Consider the following 19231-nt stretch of genomic DNA (forward strand, 5'->3'; position numbering starts at 1 on the left):
TCTGAAATAGTCCACCCATCCTGCTTGTAAGAAGATTTGGTATGCGTCTGGGTAAAGTTCCAGTAATGTCGTCGAGCCCAGTTCATGTCTAACAGCATCTCCTCCCATAGTTACTGTTTTAGGCAGAATACAAAGTGCAGAGCCGAGTTGCCGAGGTCGAAACAGAGCAGAACATTGCAAAATGAAATTATGACGTGATAAGGTATAAACGAGGTGGATTAGACACAACCGCGAGGAATAGAGATGGCGGTGATCGGCGTGTTATGTAATGATTACAATATTTCGGTAATCCCCCCCCAACTGCGGCTGAATGATATGGTTGGCAGTACGATGCTTTTAGCGGTCATGTCAACTATCTCCTCATTAACTACAATTTAATATTCACACATAACATGCATACCTTTACAATTACCTTTGGTTGTTGCGCCGAAAAGTGTTATCTCGTCCTTAATAGGTCAATGATCATTATAGAAAGGGTTTGTAAGGTGTGAGGGTTTTTATACACGAGGTTTTTATTATTCACGAGAGGCAGTAGTGAAGGGATATTATTAACAGGATAAATGGCTGATTCCTTTGAATAAAGAATGATATGTTTCTATTGAAGTAATAGTTCATTCTCGGGAGCAAAAATGGGGACATTTAGGAAAATGGAAAAGATTGGTGTTTAAGCAGTGGGATTTGGTGTTTCGACACTAGAAAATGCTGTTTCGGCAACTGGAAATGGTGTTTCAGCAACGGGAAATGGTGGAGGGAATGAATTATGATCTGGAATGACATGGCAATGCTTTCCAATCTACAGATTAATTCTTCCTATATTGGAATTTTTCTTTTCAGCCACCATCCAAAGCTAAGATCTGCAAAATAATTAATTGTAACATGGCAACCCTTGACAGGGATTATTAGTTAAGAAATCTAATCTAAAAATAAATACATAAACAGGAAATTAAGTGCATTGAGGGATAGCCGGTTCCCCCAAAAAGGCATAGTGTATGTCTGTCATGCAAGTAGCTTTGAAATCCTCTTTAGAAATAGGCTGTTTATACAAACGAAGTCGATACCCATTTACTAATAATGGTGTTCTAGAATCATCAATCGTTAGGAGTCTGACTGTTCCATTTGGAAAAACAGTATCTACTTCATAAGGTCCTAGCCACCTTGTTCTTAATTTACCCTGAAAATTTTCAAAACGGGAGTCATACAGTAAGGCCCAATTACCTTTTTGGAACTACTTGTGCTTAATAGTTTTGTCATGCCACCTGGTTCTTTGCTGTTGTATCATGGTTGTTTGATGGATGGCATCCAACCTCTTTTCATCCAATTCCTGAAGCTGCTGCAACCTAGCTGTCTGTGCATCAGTCAAGTCAAGGTTAACAGCTAAAGCAGTCCTTAAGGTTTTGATTTCAAATTCCACAGGAAAAAAAGCACTTTTACCATAAACTAATTCATAAGGTGAAAAACCCGTAGTGTTCCTCCAATTAGTTCTGTAAGCCCATAATGCTTCAGGCAACCTTTGAAACCAGTCCCTTCTATTCTCCTTGACTGTCTTTGTTAAAATGGCTTCTATGACTTTATTTTTACTTTCCACTTGCCCATTTGCCCGGGGGTGATAAGGTGTAGTCATTTTATGCTTAATGTGATATTTCTAGAGTGTATCTTTGAAGCCATGAGAATTAAAAGGAGGTCCTCCATCTGTAACTAGCTCTCTAGGCAAACCAAACCTAACAAAGATTTCTTGAAATAGAAAAGTTAACACTAATTCTTCATTAGCTTTGATGAGTGCCTTAGCTTCTACCCATTTAGTCATATAATCTGTGCAAACCAGTATATAAACTCTTTGATTGGATGGAGGATTGATGGGACCTATAAAATCTAGTGCCCATCTTTCAAAAGGTTCAAGTATTACCTGGGGGTTAAGTGGCATTTCATCCCTGTGATTAGGCTGGCCCATTCTTTGACAGCTATCGCAGGCCCTAACATATTTCTTTGCGTCCTTGAAAAGTGAGGGCCAATAGTAACCCATTCTAAGAACTTTATGTGCTGTTCTCTTATCCGCAAAATGCCCTCCACAAGGGCCATCGTGGCAAGCCTTCAATATATCATAAACTTCATCTTCTCTGATGCATCTTCGAATTTCCTGATCGAGTCCTGTGTGAAAAAGACACCCACTTATCCAGCTGTACCTAGCACTTTGCTGAACGATCTTTCTTTTCTCTCTGTGCGATAGGTGTGACGGTAGTTTCCCTGCAACTAAGTAATTGGCAATGTCTGCATACCAAGGTGAGTGAGCAGATACTACAAATAAATATTCATCAGGAAAAGAATCATCCACTGAGATGTTTTCATCAGTTTTTAACCGAGAAAGAAAATCAGCAACTACATTTTCTTTACCTGGTCGATCTACAATTGTGATATCAAATTCTTGTAATAATAATAACCATCTGGTAACTCGAGCATTTGTAACTGATTTGTTCATTAAATATTTAATGGCCGAGTGATCAGTATGCACAAAAGTAGTATAACCAGTAATATAATGTCGAAACTTATTAATAGCATAAATGACTGCTAAGAATTCTTTCTCGGTGACTGTATAATTAAGTTCAGCAGGGGTCATATTTTTACTAATAAAATAGATAGCATAGGGAAGATTGTTTTCTTCTTGACCCAAGACAGCTCCAATTGCAGTATCTGAAGCATCAGAGGATATATGAAAGGGGAGTGCCCAGTCAGGTCCTCTTAAAATGGGAGCTGTAGACAATTGATGTTTAAGTTCATTAAATGCTTTTTGACAACCATCAGTCCACTTAAATTCAACATTTTCATAAGTAACACAAACAAAGGAGAAGCTATTTTAGAAAAATCCTTGATAAATCTTCTATAATATCCAGCATGTCCTAAAAAACTTCTTACATCAGTTTGTGTTTTAGGGATAGGCAGAGTCTGAATTACTTGTACTTTAGCTGGATCAACTTGAATTCCTAGGAATGAGATGAAGTGTCCCAATACAATACCTTGATTCATCATCATATGGCATTTTTCAGTACTTAAGGCAAGATGTGCTTCTATACATCGTTTAAGTACTTTTTCAAGGTTTTGTAAAGCATCTTCAAAAATCACACCATAAGGAGTAAAGTCATCCATAAATATTTCTAAAGAATCATTAAGCATATCAGAAAAAATTCCTATCACCGCTCTTTGAAATGTTGCTGGGGCATTACATAGTCCAAATGGAAGAACTCTATAGGCAAAAGTCCCCCATGGACTAGTAAAAGTGGTCTTGTCCTGATCTTGGGGTGCAATCTTGATCTGATTATATCCACTAAATCCATCCAAAAAGGAAAAGAATCTCTTACCTGCCAAATTATCTAGTACCTGATCAATAAATGGTAAGGGAAAATGATCTTTCTGAGTAGCCTTATTTAGAGCTTTGTAATCCACACACACTCTCCATTTCCCATTTTTCTTAGGTACTATTACTAATGGTGAAACCCATTCACTATCAGATATAGGATATATAAATCCTGCATTCAACAATTTTTGAAGTTCTTCCTTCACAATTTCCCTTAAATTGGGATTCATTCGTCGTTGGGGTTGACAGACTGGGCGGGATCCCTCTTTAATATAAATACGATGAGTACATAATTCAGAAGAAATTCCTTTCATATCTGTGTAATCCCATGCGAATGCTTGTTTATTCTCGTGGAGTAACTTCATTAACTGTTGTGTTTCAACATCTGTTAGGTTAGGGTTTATATTTAATGTTTTGCCAGGCTCGATTTCGACTGTTATACTTTTGGAGGAGGTGTCAGCTGATGTCTGAGATAAGTTTTCAGTTTTAAGATTTTGCTGTGATTCAGATTCCAAGATTGTAGTCAAGTGATCATGTATTTCAGAGTTAACCGAAGAAGGTTCAGAAATAAAGCTACTAATTAATTCATCTTCGGTTGAATCCTTAAAAGTTAGGGCTTGTCCGACAGTCAAGATGGGTTGGGTCTCATCGTCCTCATAATCTAACCACACAGAGTTATCATTATTAATCATAGGTGTAGCATGAGGGTACAGAGTAAGCTGTTTGGTTTCACATCCATTAGAAATTGTCATTGATCCTGACCTACAGCTGATGAAGGCATCTGTTGTAGCTAGCCAAGGTCTTCCTAAAATCAATGGATGACCCCCCAACTTTGTTTTGGTCTGTAATACCACAAAATCAGCTGGGTAGTTCCAAGATTCGACTGAAATTATCAGGTCTTCAATGACTCCTTCGTGTTTGATTGTGGAGCGGTCAGCTAGCTCTAGAATGGTTGGGGTTTCCCTAATTACATCCTTTAACTGTAATAACTGTGCAGTTTCAAGTTCTACTAGAACTCTAGAAACAAAAGTTTTTCCCACCTGTACTGTGACCGTAGGATGACCAGGGTCACCATATTTCACAGGAGGGTTTTTTTCTGACATTAGAGCAGCTAGATCACCCATCACATGAACTGTGAGGGGGTCCTTAGCTTTTCTTCCAGGTTTCTTAATACAAATATCTCTAACAGTTCTAGCATAAATTGGTACATCTCTCAGTGCTTGTAAGAGTGGAATTTTAAAATATAAATTCTGCAACTCTCCTAAAAGATTAAAAGCAGGTGGCTCAAGTGTTTTTGTAAGAGCCAAACATTCAGGGAATGGTGGCTCTGCTGCTTCAGCAGTGTTTTTAGAGGATGTTTCAGTTATTTCAGCATTGTTATTAGAGGATGATCCAACTGTTTCAGCATTGTTATTAGAGGATGATCCAACTGTTTCAGCATTAGATGACTTTTCTTTTCCGATTTCTTCTTTATCAGAATCGGAAGTAATGTCATCAATAATGGGTTCAACTATTCTTCCAGAGCATAAATGAATGTCATTACATTGCATAGGGGAAACTAGTTGGTTTTGAACATCAATTACCTGCAGAGCTTTATTATTATTTGGGTTGGGGTTAGGTTGTACAGGCAGCTGGGGTCTCATTGTCTGATTATTTGGTGGAGCATTTGATGGTAAGGAGAGAGATTGCTGATACTGAGGTAATTGGTTTGGAAATGGGATCTGTGGAGCTGTCCAATTTGGGTTCCATTGATTAAAATAGGTTTGCTGTAGAGCCCAGGGATTCCACATCGTAGGATCAACAAAAGGAGGGTTCGGTTGCTGCATGGGTGGGAAATTCATTTGATTAAAGTGTGGGTACTGCATTTGATTGAAGGGTGGGTAATTTGTTTGAAAAGGAGGATGATTATTCCAACGATTAAACGACATGTTAGAATTCGTACCTTGTCCTCGTGGTTGTCATTGCATTCTCTGTGTGAGGAGGTACACTGCTTCAGCTTTTTCTTCAGTTGGCTGCAGTGCTGCTTTTATTCCTGGCAAAGAAGGGTATTGTTGAGTCTCATGGTCCTTTTCATAGATAGTGCAGATTGGTACCTTGTCCAGGGGGCATTCCCTTAGTGGGTGTTTTTCCCTGCATTTAGAGCAGAAAATAGCCAGAGCAGCTTCTGCTTCTGCCTGCTTCTTTTTAACCTGCAAGGTATCAATTTGTGAAGCAAAAGAGCTTAACATTTCAGTTTTAAATTCTTCAAGTAAGTTACCTATTTCGGCCCGTGTTGCTCCTCCACTTGCTGATTTCTGGACTCTTGAGTATGTACTATCTTTGCTCTTTGGTCTGCTTGCTGCTCCTCTCGAACATCTTTTACAGAGATTGATAATTTCATCATAGGATTCCTTAGATATGTCTCCTTTTCCAAGCATATTCAACATATCTAAGCAATCATCTCGTACCCCTTTTAGCAATATTGACTTGAGAATATCCTTACTCATATCAGGATGATCAGATCGCTGTAAGTTATATTGTAGCCTTTCCACGAAGTCCTCCAGACTTTCGTCCTCCTTCTGAGTCATCTTGAATAATTCCTCCTTCCTTTCTCTTGTTCGACAATAATCTTGGTATTTAGCCAAAAATTTCTCCTTCATCTGGTCCCATGTTGTAATCACATGAGCTCCCAAGCTCATGAACCATCTTAATGCGTTCCCTTTTAATGTAGCTGGAAACAACTTCAATTTCTGAGCAGCATTAACATAGTCATAGCTTCTACACAATATATCAAATTCAAAAAGAAATTCATCAGGATCTTCTGTGGATAACCCATGGAAATTGGGTAATGCTGAAAGTGGGATATTCTTCATAGGAGTTGCTCCTCTGGGGAGATCTCCAATAGGGAATTCCAGGGTGGAGAGAGAATTTTCTCCCCTTCCTTCTATTCTACGACCTCCACCGAAAAGTCCTTCATTGTTATCCTCCATTGGTTGTTTTCCTGATGCGCTTGCCCGGTCTTCGGAGTTTTCTATTGGAATTTCAATGTCCTGCACTGGTTCCTCCACCTTAATTTCCTCTATTGGTTCTTCTACTGGTCGTTCGTCTTCTTCCACCGGTTCCTCAGTATATTCTGATGGTTCTATAACCCTCTCTGGTCCCACTACTTCCTCTATCTGATAGTCTGTCTTGGAAGAGTGTTGGGTCTGTGGCCTTCGAGAGCTTAACCTTTGGGATGTCTCAGCTTTTGAAATAATATCATCAATAAAAGTTTTTCTTCCTCCTCCTTTGCCTTTGCCGCCTGAATGGTTAACCTTCTTGCGTCCTCTCATGCATCCTGCATCTCTAAAAGAAAATTGTTAATACTCTTAAAATCTTCAGTCGCCTTCCCCGGCAACGGCGCCAAAATGTTGGTCACTTTAATTGTTTATTAATAAAACAGTTGAGTGCCACATAAATTATCAACCCGGGAAAGTCTGATTATTCCAAAGGTGACTACGTACTGTATGTACTCAATCTTAATAGTATTAAAAGCTGTAGTATAAACAGTCTACTATCTATTAAATCCCTACTCTGTGTTATAGCAGTTACAGCCTATTGCAGGAATGAAGTAAGAACAAATAACTTAAAGAAAACAAATCTGCAAAAGGAAGTGATGGCTATCCTGCAACAAAGGATCATTGTTTCCTCTTTCTCTGTATATCCCTCTAAGTAGATGTCTCCTCTTTATAGAGGAGACATCTATTACAAAAGATTTTCATTATACATTCTGGTTCAACCCTTTGTATCAAAAATAGAAAAGTCAGTTCTTGTTAACAGAATATTGTTACAGTCGTGTGGATTATGATCATTACGACCAATATAGTAATCAGTCAGACTCCTTTGCCGATGCAGATTTGTTACACAAATCTCAACTATTCCTCGAAGTTCGCATGCTGTTCTTGCTGTTTCAGCTTCGAGGTTCATGCTGTTTCAGCTTCACGGTTTGCGCTGTTTCCGCTGTTTCAGCAACTGCAAAATGTAGTCCTGCCAGTTGGCAGTTTCAACAATTGTTCAACAATTTAATCAACTTTCAAGGATCAATTATAAAGATAGCATGATTACGTGTTGAATAATTAAACATATAGCAATGAGGAGAGTTACTCTATACCTTTTGGAGTGATTAAGCCAAAACACTAGCAAAGGCTTTCAACTAAGGGTTGAAGAGGGTAATATAATGACAAAATATACGGTCAAAAATAGCCAATATGGGAACCTAACAGTGTGCAATTCCATTTTTTTTTTTTTTAATTGTTTCCCTCGAGTTAGTAATTCTTACAAAGATATAAGTGATCTTTGTACCATAACGAATCATTTTTCCAACTAAATGTATCAGATGTATTGGGGTCTTGCTGTAACTTTTGAATGAATGTCCACACCTCTTCGTCATTCTTCCATTCATCCCTTGCTTCAGTTATCCAATCAGGTTGGATAATAGAAATGCCACAAAGCAATGCTTCCTCATCCTCATCCTTTCTTGAGAGTGCATCTGCAACAACATTTTGCTTCTCTTTTTTGGTCGATGATTTCAAAGTCATAACCTAACATCTTTGTGACCCATTTTAGCTGCTCTTCTGAAGATAATCTTTGTTCCAAAAGGTATTTAAGACTATCATGATTTGTTTTTACCTTGAAGTGTCTTCCCATTAGGTAAGATCGCCATTGCTTTAGTGCATGTAGTATTGCCAACATTTCCTTTTCATAAATAGGTTTGTGTAAATAATTTCCTTTGAGTGGACGATTTTCAAAAGCAATGGGTATTCATTCTAGCATTAAAACAACACCAATTCCATTTCCTAAAGCATCACATTCCACAGTAAAGGTTTTTGTGAAATTTGGCGTAGCTAAGACCGGTGCTTGGCACATTGCCTCTTTAAGATGTTCAAAGGCTTTTGTTGCTTCTAGAGTCCAAGAAAATGTATCTTTCTTCAGTAATGTTGTTAGAGGTGCTGCTATTCTCCCATAATTCTTAACAAACTTGCGATAATACCTTGGCAACCCGAGAAATCCTCGTAGATGCTTTATGGATGTGGGGATTTTCCATTCCTTAATGGCTTTAATTTTGCTAGGGTCTACCTCAACACCTTCATGAGATATAATATGACCCAAATATTCCACCTCTTGTACTCCAAAGAAACATTTGGAGGTTTTTACATATAATTGTTTCTCCTCCAATAGTTTGAGAATTCTATCAACATGTTGAATATGGTCTTTCCAAGACTCGCTGTAGATTAGTATATCATCAAAAAATACTAACACAAATTTTCTAAGGAAGGGTTTGAAAATTGAATTCATCAAACCTTGAAATCTAAAAGGTGCATTGGTAAGGCCAAAAGGCATGACCAAAAATTCATAATGACCCTCATGAGTTCTAAATGCTGTTTTCAGAATGCCTTCAATATTCATTCTGATTTGATGATATCCTGTACGAAGGTCCAACTTGGTGAAGTATATTGCTCCATGCAATTCATTCAATAATTCATCAATGACAAGAATGGGAAATTTATCTTTAATAGTGAGTTTTTTGAGCTCCCTATAATCCAGACACATGTGCCATGATCCATCCTTCTTGTGCACCAATAGCACTGGAGCATTTCTGCAATCATACCAATTTCACTCTTTTGGGCATAGAGATATCTGTAAGGCCTGATGTTTGGAGGAACACTTCCTGGAATCAAATGAATAGAATGATCATGATCACGAATAGGTGGGAGGTGTTTGGGAGTCTCAAATAGCTTGGAATGATTGTCCAAGAATTTTTGGAGATCTGGAGAAATAGATGATTTCGATATGGGAACCTCTAGCGAACATAATTGTGCAATTACGCCACATTGTTCTTTTTTTAGAAGTTTTTTCATGCCATTAGAGCTAGTTATCTTCCCTGGTTTCCCTGCGATACCCCTTAATTTAACTTCCTTTCCTTCTGAAAAAATTTCAAGAAAAGTTGTTGAAAATTAAAAGGTATCGTACCCAAAGATTGTAGCCATTGGATTCCTAGTACAACATCAACACCACCCATTGGAATGGAAAACATTGGACTATTCAACACATATTCTCCCATGGATAGATTGATATTATGGCACTTTCTAGAGAAATTTATGGTTCCTCCATCTGCAACCATCACTTGACACTCTGGTGCTGGATATAGGAAACAATTTAATTCCTTCACTATCTTACAATGAATAAAATTATGGGTACTACTCGAATCAATCAACACTATTACCTTTTTCTTTTTGATATGTCCTATCTTGATAGTTTGAGGAGTGGTAATTCCGACCAATGCATTACAAGATATGGTCGGATTCATTTCTTCTTTCTCTAGGGTTTGTTCCTGGTGTGCATCCTCTTCTTTTGATGTTTCTTGTTCCTTTTCTTCTTCCTCTTTACAATCTATGTAAAATAATTTCTTCTCAACACACTTATGACCTTTAATGTATTTGCTATCACAACTGTAACAAAGCCCTTTTGCCCTCTTTTCTTCTAATTGTTGTGATGTCAACCTTGTAAGTTGTGGAAGGCTAGGGGCAACAACATTTCCATCTTTATAGTTGTGATTGGTAGGCTTCCTTGTTGCCATAATTTTGTTTTTAATTTTTCTTGCCAACCTGAATGCCTTCCCCAATGAATCAAGTTCCCAAAGGCGAACCTCATGTTGGATGCTATCCTTTAAAGTCCCTATAAACACATCAATCCTATGCTCCTTTGGAATATTTTTTTTTACCCTTATATTTAATTTTTGGAAGTTATCAATGTGCTCCACCATTGAACCCTTTTGTTTGAGATTTATCAATTGGCTAAAAAAGGTGTTGCTTTTTGTATCCTCATAATGTGGTATTATTTCTTTCGTAAAAATTGTCCAAGTGACAATTTGTTTACAAGAGCAAAGCCATCGATACCGTACAAACTGATTGGGTTCCAAATATAAAGTCGCAATGCGCACCTTTTGTGTGTTTTGCACATTATGGAGATTGAAATATTGCTCCATCTGTAGTATCCGTGTTACGGGATCCTTGCCATCAAACTTCCTCATATCGATCTTTGGAACATGGTGGGTCTTCAATCCAACGTTAGAGTCTATGAAATCATGATTAACATTTCTTTTGTTCTAATTATGAGTTTCCTCTACTACCTTTTCGCCATTAGGAAGCATTTCTTGTAGCAACTTTGCCAAACCTCATTTCAAACCTTCCATGTCTTTCTTCAAATATTCAATTTTTACTTCTAAACCATCCATCTTAGCTTCCGCGCCTTTTTTAAACCATCCATTTTAGCTTTTGTTACTCTTTGTGACAGTGAAATTTGTTGCACTTGGTCTCGTAATTTTGATATATCATGTTGCATTTCTGCCTCTTCTTCATGAGTCATGCTAAAGCTTTCAGGTTGCTTACTAGGTGTTTCCATTTTCTTTCTTCGGGGCATCAATTAATGATAATTATGCTTCACTATTCCCTTTGAATTACTTCAAACTATTTTTTCAAACCAAATTTATGCAAATTTTTAAAAAGACTACACTCCTTTTTTTTCGCTTTGTAGGAGCTTTATATTGAATATGTTGTATCTCTGTAATTTCGGATCTCCAAGGTCTGAAATTTCGTCCTGAGGTAGCCCTTTGAGTTCTCTTTCCAACCCCGCAAGTTTGATCAAGATTGAATTCTCCAAGAAAGAGTTATTCCAAAGCTCCCACGATGACCTGATTATAGACTAGTTCAGTAGAGAGAACTTGTATGAAGTGCCAGGTGTCATTGTTTCAACCTTCGGACCTGGAAACGTTACATAGAACACTACAGTCCATCTTCTTTCTGTAACTTTCTACGAAATTTCAATCTGATGCTCAGAGAGAAAATTATGACGATTTTCCCCAGGTCACCTGTTTGAGATATAATTCGGAGCCTGCAAAAACCCAAACTTCCTTGGATCATATCTCCAAAAATATAGCCTGACAAGATCTGAAATTCGTACCGTGGTTCATCACGATTTCAGCTCAAATGGGTTTTAATTTCAGCGTTTGAAACATCGTAGAAAAAAAGTTATAGCGAAAATGCCACGATGGCCTGTTTGAAGCGGTGAAACCCTAGAATCCAAAGCTTTGATACCAAATGTTATGCAACCAGATCACAAAATAGAAGAAAAGATAGATCAACGACTTCAAAATCAGCCTCTTCGAGAGGGAAACCTCCTTTACATTACACAAATGAACAATTCTTGGATGATACAAATGACAAGAACTCTTTTCTATATATAGGAGTCTAAGGGGTCACAATATAATCAGAGCCGACAAAAAAATAATAATGTAAGGGCACAACAATAACAATAGTGGGCTTCTATGGGGCACAATAATAACAATATGGGGACAACATGGGCACAATAATAACAATAAGGGGCTACAATGACAATAATAATAAGGGGATACTCTAGTATTATAGGGACCTAACACCATAAGCCCTTAGAGGGATGCAGCTAAGGAAGAGGAGGAAAGAGGGCCAAGGGAGGAGCGCCGAAAAGAGGAGAGGCTTGCGCAGGCCTAGGAGGGGCTAACGACCAACTGAGGAGGGCTGAAAAGATGATGCATAGGGCAAGGAGGGTTGATGAAGGCCAAGAGAGAGAGACATTGGGCATGGAGGAGGTAGATTTGGTCTTGGAAAAGCCAAAAACTGAAAATCCTTGCTCTAAATTTTTTTTTATGCTTCAGCTCTTTGATTTTCTGAAAATTTTGCTGTGGGAAACCTGCAAAAAATTTCAAGAGACTAGATCTTACCCTCAAGGGCCTAGATCTAGCTCTTCTTCCACTTAACTCCTTGATCTAACTTGCAAAAATGAAAATAGAAACACCCAAACCCCAAATATATACAAAATAAATCTAAAACCCCAACCCAAGTTAGAAAAATAAATTACAATTACAATTTACAATTTAATTTACAAAATATACATGGGTTTTTAAATCGATTTTGAGAAAATATTTTTTTCAATATTTTCCGCTTGAAAGAATGGCTAAAATACTTAAGAAAAATTAATGATTCACTATAACCCAAGCGAAGATTAAATCCACCATATAAAAACTAGAGATCCAGGCAACAATGATTCTTGCCTAAGTTTGTGAACTTGGAAGCCAAGGATTGAAATACCTACAAAGACTGTGTATTTATCTCAAAAAATAATTTGTTAGATTACATGGAGAATCAAACCACCTAAGATTAGCCCAAAACTATCAATAGTATGATTTTATCTCCATCTAATGAAAAAACAGATCTTACCAATATTCAACACAACATAGAGATGCCCGTAGTCAGCACATACCACAAATCAATAAGCAAGAACACCTTGAATTGCACCCCAAAGTCTTTTATTATGATAGAAAAAATAGTTCCCAGCGGGACAATAGTTTACACAATGCTTCAACAACAATTCTAGCCAGAGATCAAGATGACTAGAGACTCAAATGACAATAATTTATAGATAAATCCTCCAAATGGAAAAATAACGGCTAGTTTCTGTGATCCTTATCAAAATAATCTTGATCGTTGATAAAAATTCAAAATCTTTTAATCTTGGCCCTTGATTTTGATGCAGGAGCATCCAGACTTAGCCAACATTGTGATTGTATGTTCACATGTTGACGTTGTGGCTAATAAGAGATGAATTTCATTAACCTGAGTGGTTAAATTCAATTCTTAGTAGAGAGGGTTGGATCTCTCAAATTTGTCTTTATATTCAATTATTGTAATAATTAGAATCTTGTATTTTTTTTAGAATAGGAGATAAGTTGTTAGTATATGTGTGTATCGGAGCTTGAGAATAGGGATTTAATTGTTAGATTGATAAAAATAGAGATTGAGTTGCCAATGCAGTTAGGATAGGATTTGATTCATAAAAGAGGAAAGAATGTAATGACAGAGAAATTAGATTAGATGATCGAGAATAGAGTGAGTAAGCGAGAGGTGTGACAGAGATAGGGTTTGAGATTGAAACAGAGGTCAGACAAACTGTTGTAATTGAGTCGAGAGGGCCAAGACTCTGTAATTTCTATATTATTGGATAATTGATTGAGTGTGATGTTGCGTGTTATTCCTGGTGTGAAATTCTCTTGAATCTGTGTATCGGCGTTCTGGACGCTAATCGGGTATTTTTCTCTGTTTAACACTTTATTTATAAATCACAGTCGATTAGTGTTAAGAGTTAATATTGAGCTTAAGCACTAAATTTTTCCTTAAGCGTCTTTATTAAAATTGTGAATTAAGCACGTGGGTAGTATTCGGAAAGTGGTAAGCGGTATCTCGCGCGCCCTAAAGGTTGGAAATGGTATTCCTAAATTTCACGCGATTAGCCTAAGTGGGTGACACGTAGCATAGGAAAACCACTTTTCTCGCCCGCTCTTGACTCGATACGATCGAGCAAGAATCCACGCGAGATTGCGTGACAGCCGTTCGATTGGACGGGTCACATCGACGGTGGAGATCGTCCAGGTTAGTTGGTGAGCGGACGACGCGATATCTATTGGATCTGGAGAAGTGAGATCAACGACGTGGATTGAAGCGCTTGATAAAAGGAGAAGTCAACGAGGGACCGAAAATGATTGGTTAGATAAGCGGGACCCTCAGGGGGAAAATCCACATACATAATCTATTTGCGCGGAGTTGATTGGTTACAAAGTTAACCAGTAGTCTAATTCCAAATTACGACTCCATTTTCATCAACCTCGTGTGTCAGATTTCTTATTTTAGTGGAATTTTTAAATTTTTCATTTAATTCTATTTTAATTAGCTCAAAATTAATTATTTAGAGCTAATTTATTAAAAAATTTGACTTTGACTTAACCACCAAGGTCCAAGGGTCCAAATTTTCTTTAAAAGAACAATATTCCCTTGGTGGAGGACATTTAAAAATTGATTCGTTCAAGACCCACAAATTTTTCCATTTGGAGAATTTATTTTCGTAGACAATTTAATTTTGACTCTAATTAATTAATTTTCTGGCTTAGGATTTATTTTATTTTGTCAGAAAAATTAATTAATTTACACATGAGGGGATTAATTATTTTTCCGACCCTCTAATACTTATGATTTTTTCATTTAAAGATTGAAAAATGGAACAAACATTCGTCTTAGACCCTCAAGACGCATAACCCATCTGCGACTCAATATGATCTAGTAAACCAAGTGATTTGTAATAAAATAATTTAGCTAATTAGCTTAAAGTTTTTCCAAACCACTTTTACATCAGACTCAATTAAAACACTAGGACTCACCTAATAATTTGACAGTAAATTTCACCTTAGCTTTGGGGTTTAAGATGGAGGGAAAAAACTCTTCTGATTAGCCGTGTCGAAAAACATAGGTAATCAATGAGGTTAAAAAACCTCCTAGGATGGAATTCGTTATCAAATTATAGGCTGACCTAGGTTGTTACATAGACTCATGGTTTTACTAAGATCATTTACAATATATAATTTGCAGAATGGGATGACTACGACACACAAATTGCTGATATGTGATCTGATCCTTGTTGAAAAAGTTGACAATTTGAGTGCAACAACACCAACATAGATAAGATAAATTAATCACAAGTAACTTAGACAATGTTACCAATTTATTAAAAAAACTAACCAAGGGGACAACCTTACCTTTGTTACATGTGTCTTTGGGCTAAAACACTAAGTATTTCCGAAGTCTTCAAGTTCAAGTAGGTGGATGACATTATTATTTTTTATGAAGGGGGTGACAAGGATAACATATGGATCAACTTCCAAACTCATGTTGAGGGTATAATTCTGGCCCAAATAGCTGATTAAACTGTGGCTAGGAATCTTCTTAATTTTCAAAGCCGTGAGAGATGGAGCTTTTGCTACTTCAACCTACACACACTTCCTCTTCGTTTATTTTTATATTTTTATTTCCATTTGATTTTTCTAAGTCCTCTTTCTTTGGACTTTTGAAAGGGGAAGCGTGGGGGCGGAGAGCATCATGAAGTAGTTTTTCTTCTTGACTTTATTTTTCTCTGCATCTCTTTAGCTCTTTATTTGGCTTAATTTGATGAAAGGCGTTTAATAGAAAGTGTTAAGTCTAAAAAGGAGGGTGGGGAGCATCATGAAGTGTTTTTCTTCTTGAGTTTATTTTGCTCTTCATCTTTTTAGCTCATTATTTGGCTTGATTTGATGGAAGGTGTTTAATATAAAGTGTTAATTCTAAAAAGGATATGTTCACGCTACCCAACTTGATTCCCTCGTAGTACCTAGTGGTTTGGCTTATTGGCACACTTATCCAAAAATAATTATGTTCTAGTGGTTAGAAGTAGTAACATGGTACATTCTTACTAAGTTAAAACTGATAAAGAATCCCTCTAATGCCGACATCCATACAACAAGATGAAATCTTGGCATCATTTTCAGATGAGTAGGGTAAAACAATGAAACCATACCAACCTCTAATCAAAGCAGCATGAAACATCATCTAGCATATTTGATATCAGGAGGATGGGAAATGATACACCACTGTGAATGACCGATGAACACAAGAATGTAACTGATGAGTGGAATAGTAGGTCCAGGCTGATAAGAAAATCTCATCCAAGCAACAACAAATCACATCAACTGAGTATGTCTCCATGGGAGTTTCCTGAAGGGCAACAGGCCACAAAGGGTGTACAGTGCACCAGAACAGTTAGGTATTGCTATAATTTTTCCTTGTTTTCTCAGTGGGCTATTTTCCTAGTTTGGGAGCCATTGTACGGTTGGAGTAATTTTAATGAACAGTTGATATTTAAAGGGTATAAATTTTGACATTGTTCTATTAGGTGATTTGTGTGAAGCTTTCTTTGGAAAACACAAAAAAATAGTGAATAATATTGTTAAGTTTTCCTTGTATTTCTTACTGTGACCTTCAATCCAATGGGCATGGACGGAAAGACAGGCAAATTGGTGAGGCAAGTGCTACTGTAATTCAGGGAATTGCACATCAAATTCATTCGCAATATTGGCTTGATTCGTAAGATATGTATGGAGCATTTTGAGTTAGTTGATAAATTGGTAAGCATAAACTAAAGAGTGTTGCATGACCAGGAGCTAGTAGTTGGAATGAAAGTATTCGTCTTGTTAGCTTAAGCCTAGCTTGGTGATGGTAGTTCATACTACATAGAGATCTTCAAACCTTATGAGGCAAGCATTCATTAGTACAGTTGTTTTCTTGCCTCATATTGTGACTTTGTGCTAATTCCTATCAGTAAGCTCTGTACTTGTGGTCTTCATAAACAAATGAAAATACTTACTGATCTTTTTGAGAAACTTGAATGCATTCACACAGATTAATTTGCAAGGCAGAAAACAAGTTACTGCTCCAAGGCATTCTTTTGTCTTCTGAAATACAACAGACTTGGAGTTTAAGTACACTTGTTCCCAGGCTTTGTAATTATTTTGTATTCCTGTCAGATTTCTCTCCACTCAGGAAATGGAATCACAGCTGCTCAAGTTTTTGATTCATGCTTCTGCTGAAAATAATAGAGAGCAGTTTATAGCAATACTCTGGGAAAAGAAGAAAGGTGAAAACTTAATTGCCACCATAACTTGCAATGCTGGTCAGTTGAAGTATGGGCTTTTTATCAAAACTATGCTTATGGATTTAAGGTAAAGAGCGGCAACCATTTAAGCTTCAGAAATGTTTATTTCAGTAGGTGGCAATTAGACTCTTGAAAGGGTATTTAAAAAAATGTTTAGCTACTCGCTACCTATTGTTTCAAACTTGAATGAATTTGATAATATTCCGTTTTTCCCTTCACAGTAAGAAAAGGAAAATAGTCCTATCATTCTTCTTTGAGAAATAATATACAGGATAAATTGTAACTTTGTAACACATTATCCCACAAGCAAATTAAACGTCATTGATTTCTCAAACCTTAAGTTTTCAGATTAAATTAACAAACAAATCAGGGTGTTTGGTTGGATCCCTTCAGAATAATTGAAACGAAAGGTTACCTTGTTTTTCAACAGGAAGTAATATTTATTGTATTTGTTCTCTCATCTGAGTCATTGGCAATGAATCCTTTAAACTGACTTGCCTATTTGAGCATATATAATTTATGAAAGATGCATATTTATAATGAGTAAATGAGATCTAAAATCCATGGACATTCTTTCTCCCGAAGATAATCCTAGAGAAAGAATCAGAAGATTGAGAATTATGAAACCTGAATGCAGCTATCCTAGTATAGTGAACTGTGTAATATCATGTATAATGAAATGGATCTTCCAATGGGCTTCTTATCTCATATACTTCTACACTATATTTGGATTTGTAATCAGAGGTACATGATGCTGTTATAAAAAAAATTGAATCTGTCTTTGTGCAGGTCCTGCAGTTACAGTAAAATTTGTCCTTAAACAAAAATGCAAATTTGGCCAGCAATTTCATGTTGTTGGGGATGCCCCACAGTTTGGATCATGGAACCCAAAGACAGCTGTTCCTCTTCAGTGGTCTGAAGGAGACATATGGACAACAGAAGTGGTAAGAATGTGTGTTTGTGTCCCACATAGCTATGAGTGAAAAAAAGTTTTTGAATGTAGTTTGCTTGATGACTGTGAATCTTTCATACGTGGCATAGGTGAGTGCCTTCATCAATTCCTTCATGTTTGATCTATTGTAACTGAATTTTGCAAGCCTCTAGAAATTTCTTCATTCCTAGCAAGATTGGTCAATTCATAAGTAGATACCAGAAAGTTGTTTACTGTGATTTTATGTTAGAATGGGCTAATGGGACAGCTAGTACTAAAGAAAGTACATTATTAATGTTTTAATGTGCTGCGGTGTTACACCTTAAGGCTCAAGTAGTCGTGGAGAAAAAATAGGCATTAAATAAAGAGTATAGCATGTGAAAATTCCAAAACCCGGAATCCCTACTGCAGCAAACTGATGTTACTTCTCCTACTTGTTAATGCATACAAGTTATTCGTTGTGTTCTATGGTAAATATCGAAGTAAATACAACTACAGCATTCACTATTTTAAAAATAATATGCCGAAACAAGAAACTGAACAAGAAAGAGATAAGACACACATCTACACAGTTATTTTTGGACAAATGTCCCCGGAAAAATCGAATGCGGGAAAACTGGTGCAACAACTCTAAGGGTTTTATTATTATGCAGTAGTAATTTCTGAATACAACTTCTGGATGCCTTCCCAACAATCCAGTTACAGAGAATATCACTGATAGAGAGATTTGTGAGACTGTCTCACACTATCACTGGAAGTCTTGGCTGATCCAGTCCTTGAATGAACAACCCCTGGCTGCCTCTATGCAGTGTCTGCGTCAACCCAATGTCACACTGTCTAGGATCTGCATCACTCTTCCCGGCTGATCGATTTGCCTCTGAGATTCAGACTTCTGCTCTCCCGGTCTCACACCTCGACTTCCAGCTACAAAAATCGAACCCTCCAACAAATTTTGAACTTCCTAATGGCTTTTGCGCTGCCTCTGCATCAGCCTATGTTGCCTCTGCCTGGGCCTATGTAGCTCTGCGTTAGCCTCTTCTGGCTCGGCACTGCCTCTCCCGAATCTCTCTCTGCCTCCTCTGCTAAGTATCCCCGGATCAGGAGAAATCTCCAACCGGAACTATCCCTGCCCCTCACTGCAAAAGCTCACTTCGAATTTCTCACCGACCGCTGCTCTACTTCAGAAATTCGATCCTCTGAACTCTCTGTGTGTGTTCTCCAAGTGCCCATCAAGCCTTCTCTTATAATCCTCTCGTTGATCAATCAACGAACCAGATTAGATTCTAGTCAATGGCTAGGCTCATATTGACTTTATCTTTGCCTTCTTCTAGAAGTTTCACCCATAGTTTAGGTCATAGTTTTAAAATTCGGCCGATTCGAAACGGAAACGA

At 37.3% G+C, this 19231-nt stretch overlaps 1 protein-coding gene across 1 annotated transcript in view; it reads left to right on the top strand.

Moving 5' to 3' along the window:
• The window catches only part of LOC149196452 (phosphoglucan, water dikinase, chloroplastic-like), a 216020-nt gene that overhangs the window by 96435 nt on the left and 100354 nt on the right, over positions 1-19231 (top strand). The window contains exon 3 of the mRNA XM_089405564.1: positions 17699-17853. Within this exon, the coding sequence (XP_089261690.1) occupies positions 17699-17853 (155 nt within the window). The remainder of the gene's footprint in view (positions 1-17698; positions 17854-19231) is intronic.

This window comes from Pinus tabuliformis, chromosome 2_2 (assembly GCF_031772625.1).
Source record: "Pinus tabuliformis cultivar Carrire ecotype Pingquan chromosome 2_2, CPIR1, whole genome shotgun sequence".
Classification (NCBI taxonomy): domain Eukaryota; kingdom Viridiplantae; phylum Streptophyta; class Pinopsida; order Pinales; family Pinaceae; genus Pinus; species Pinus tabuliformis.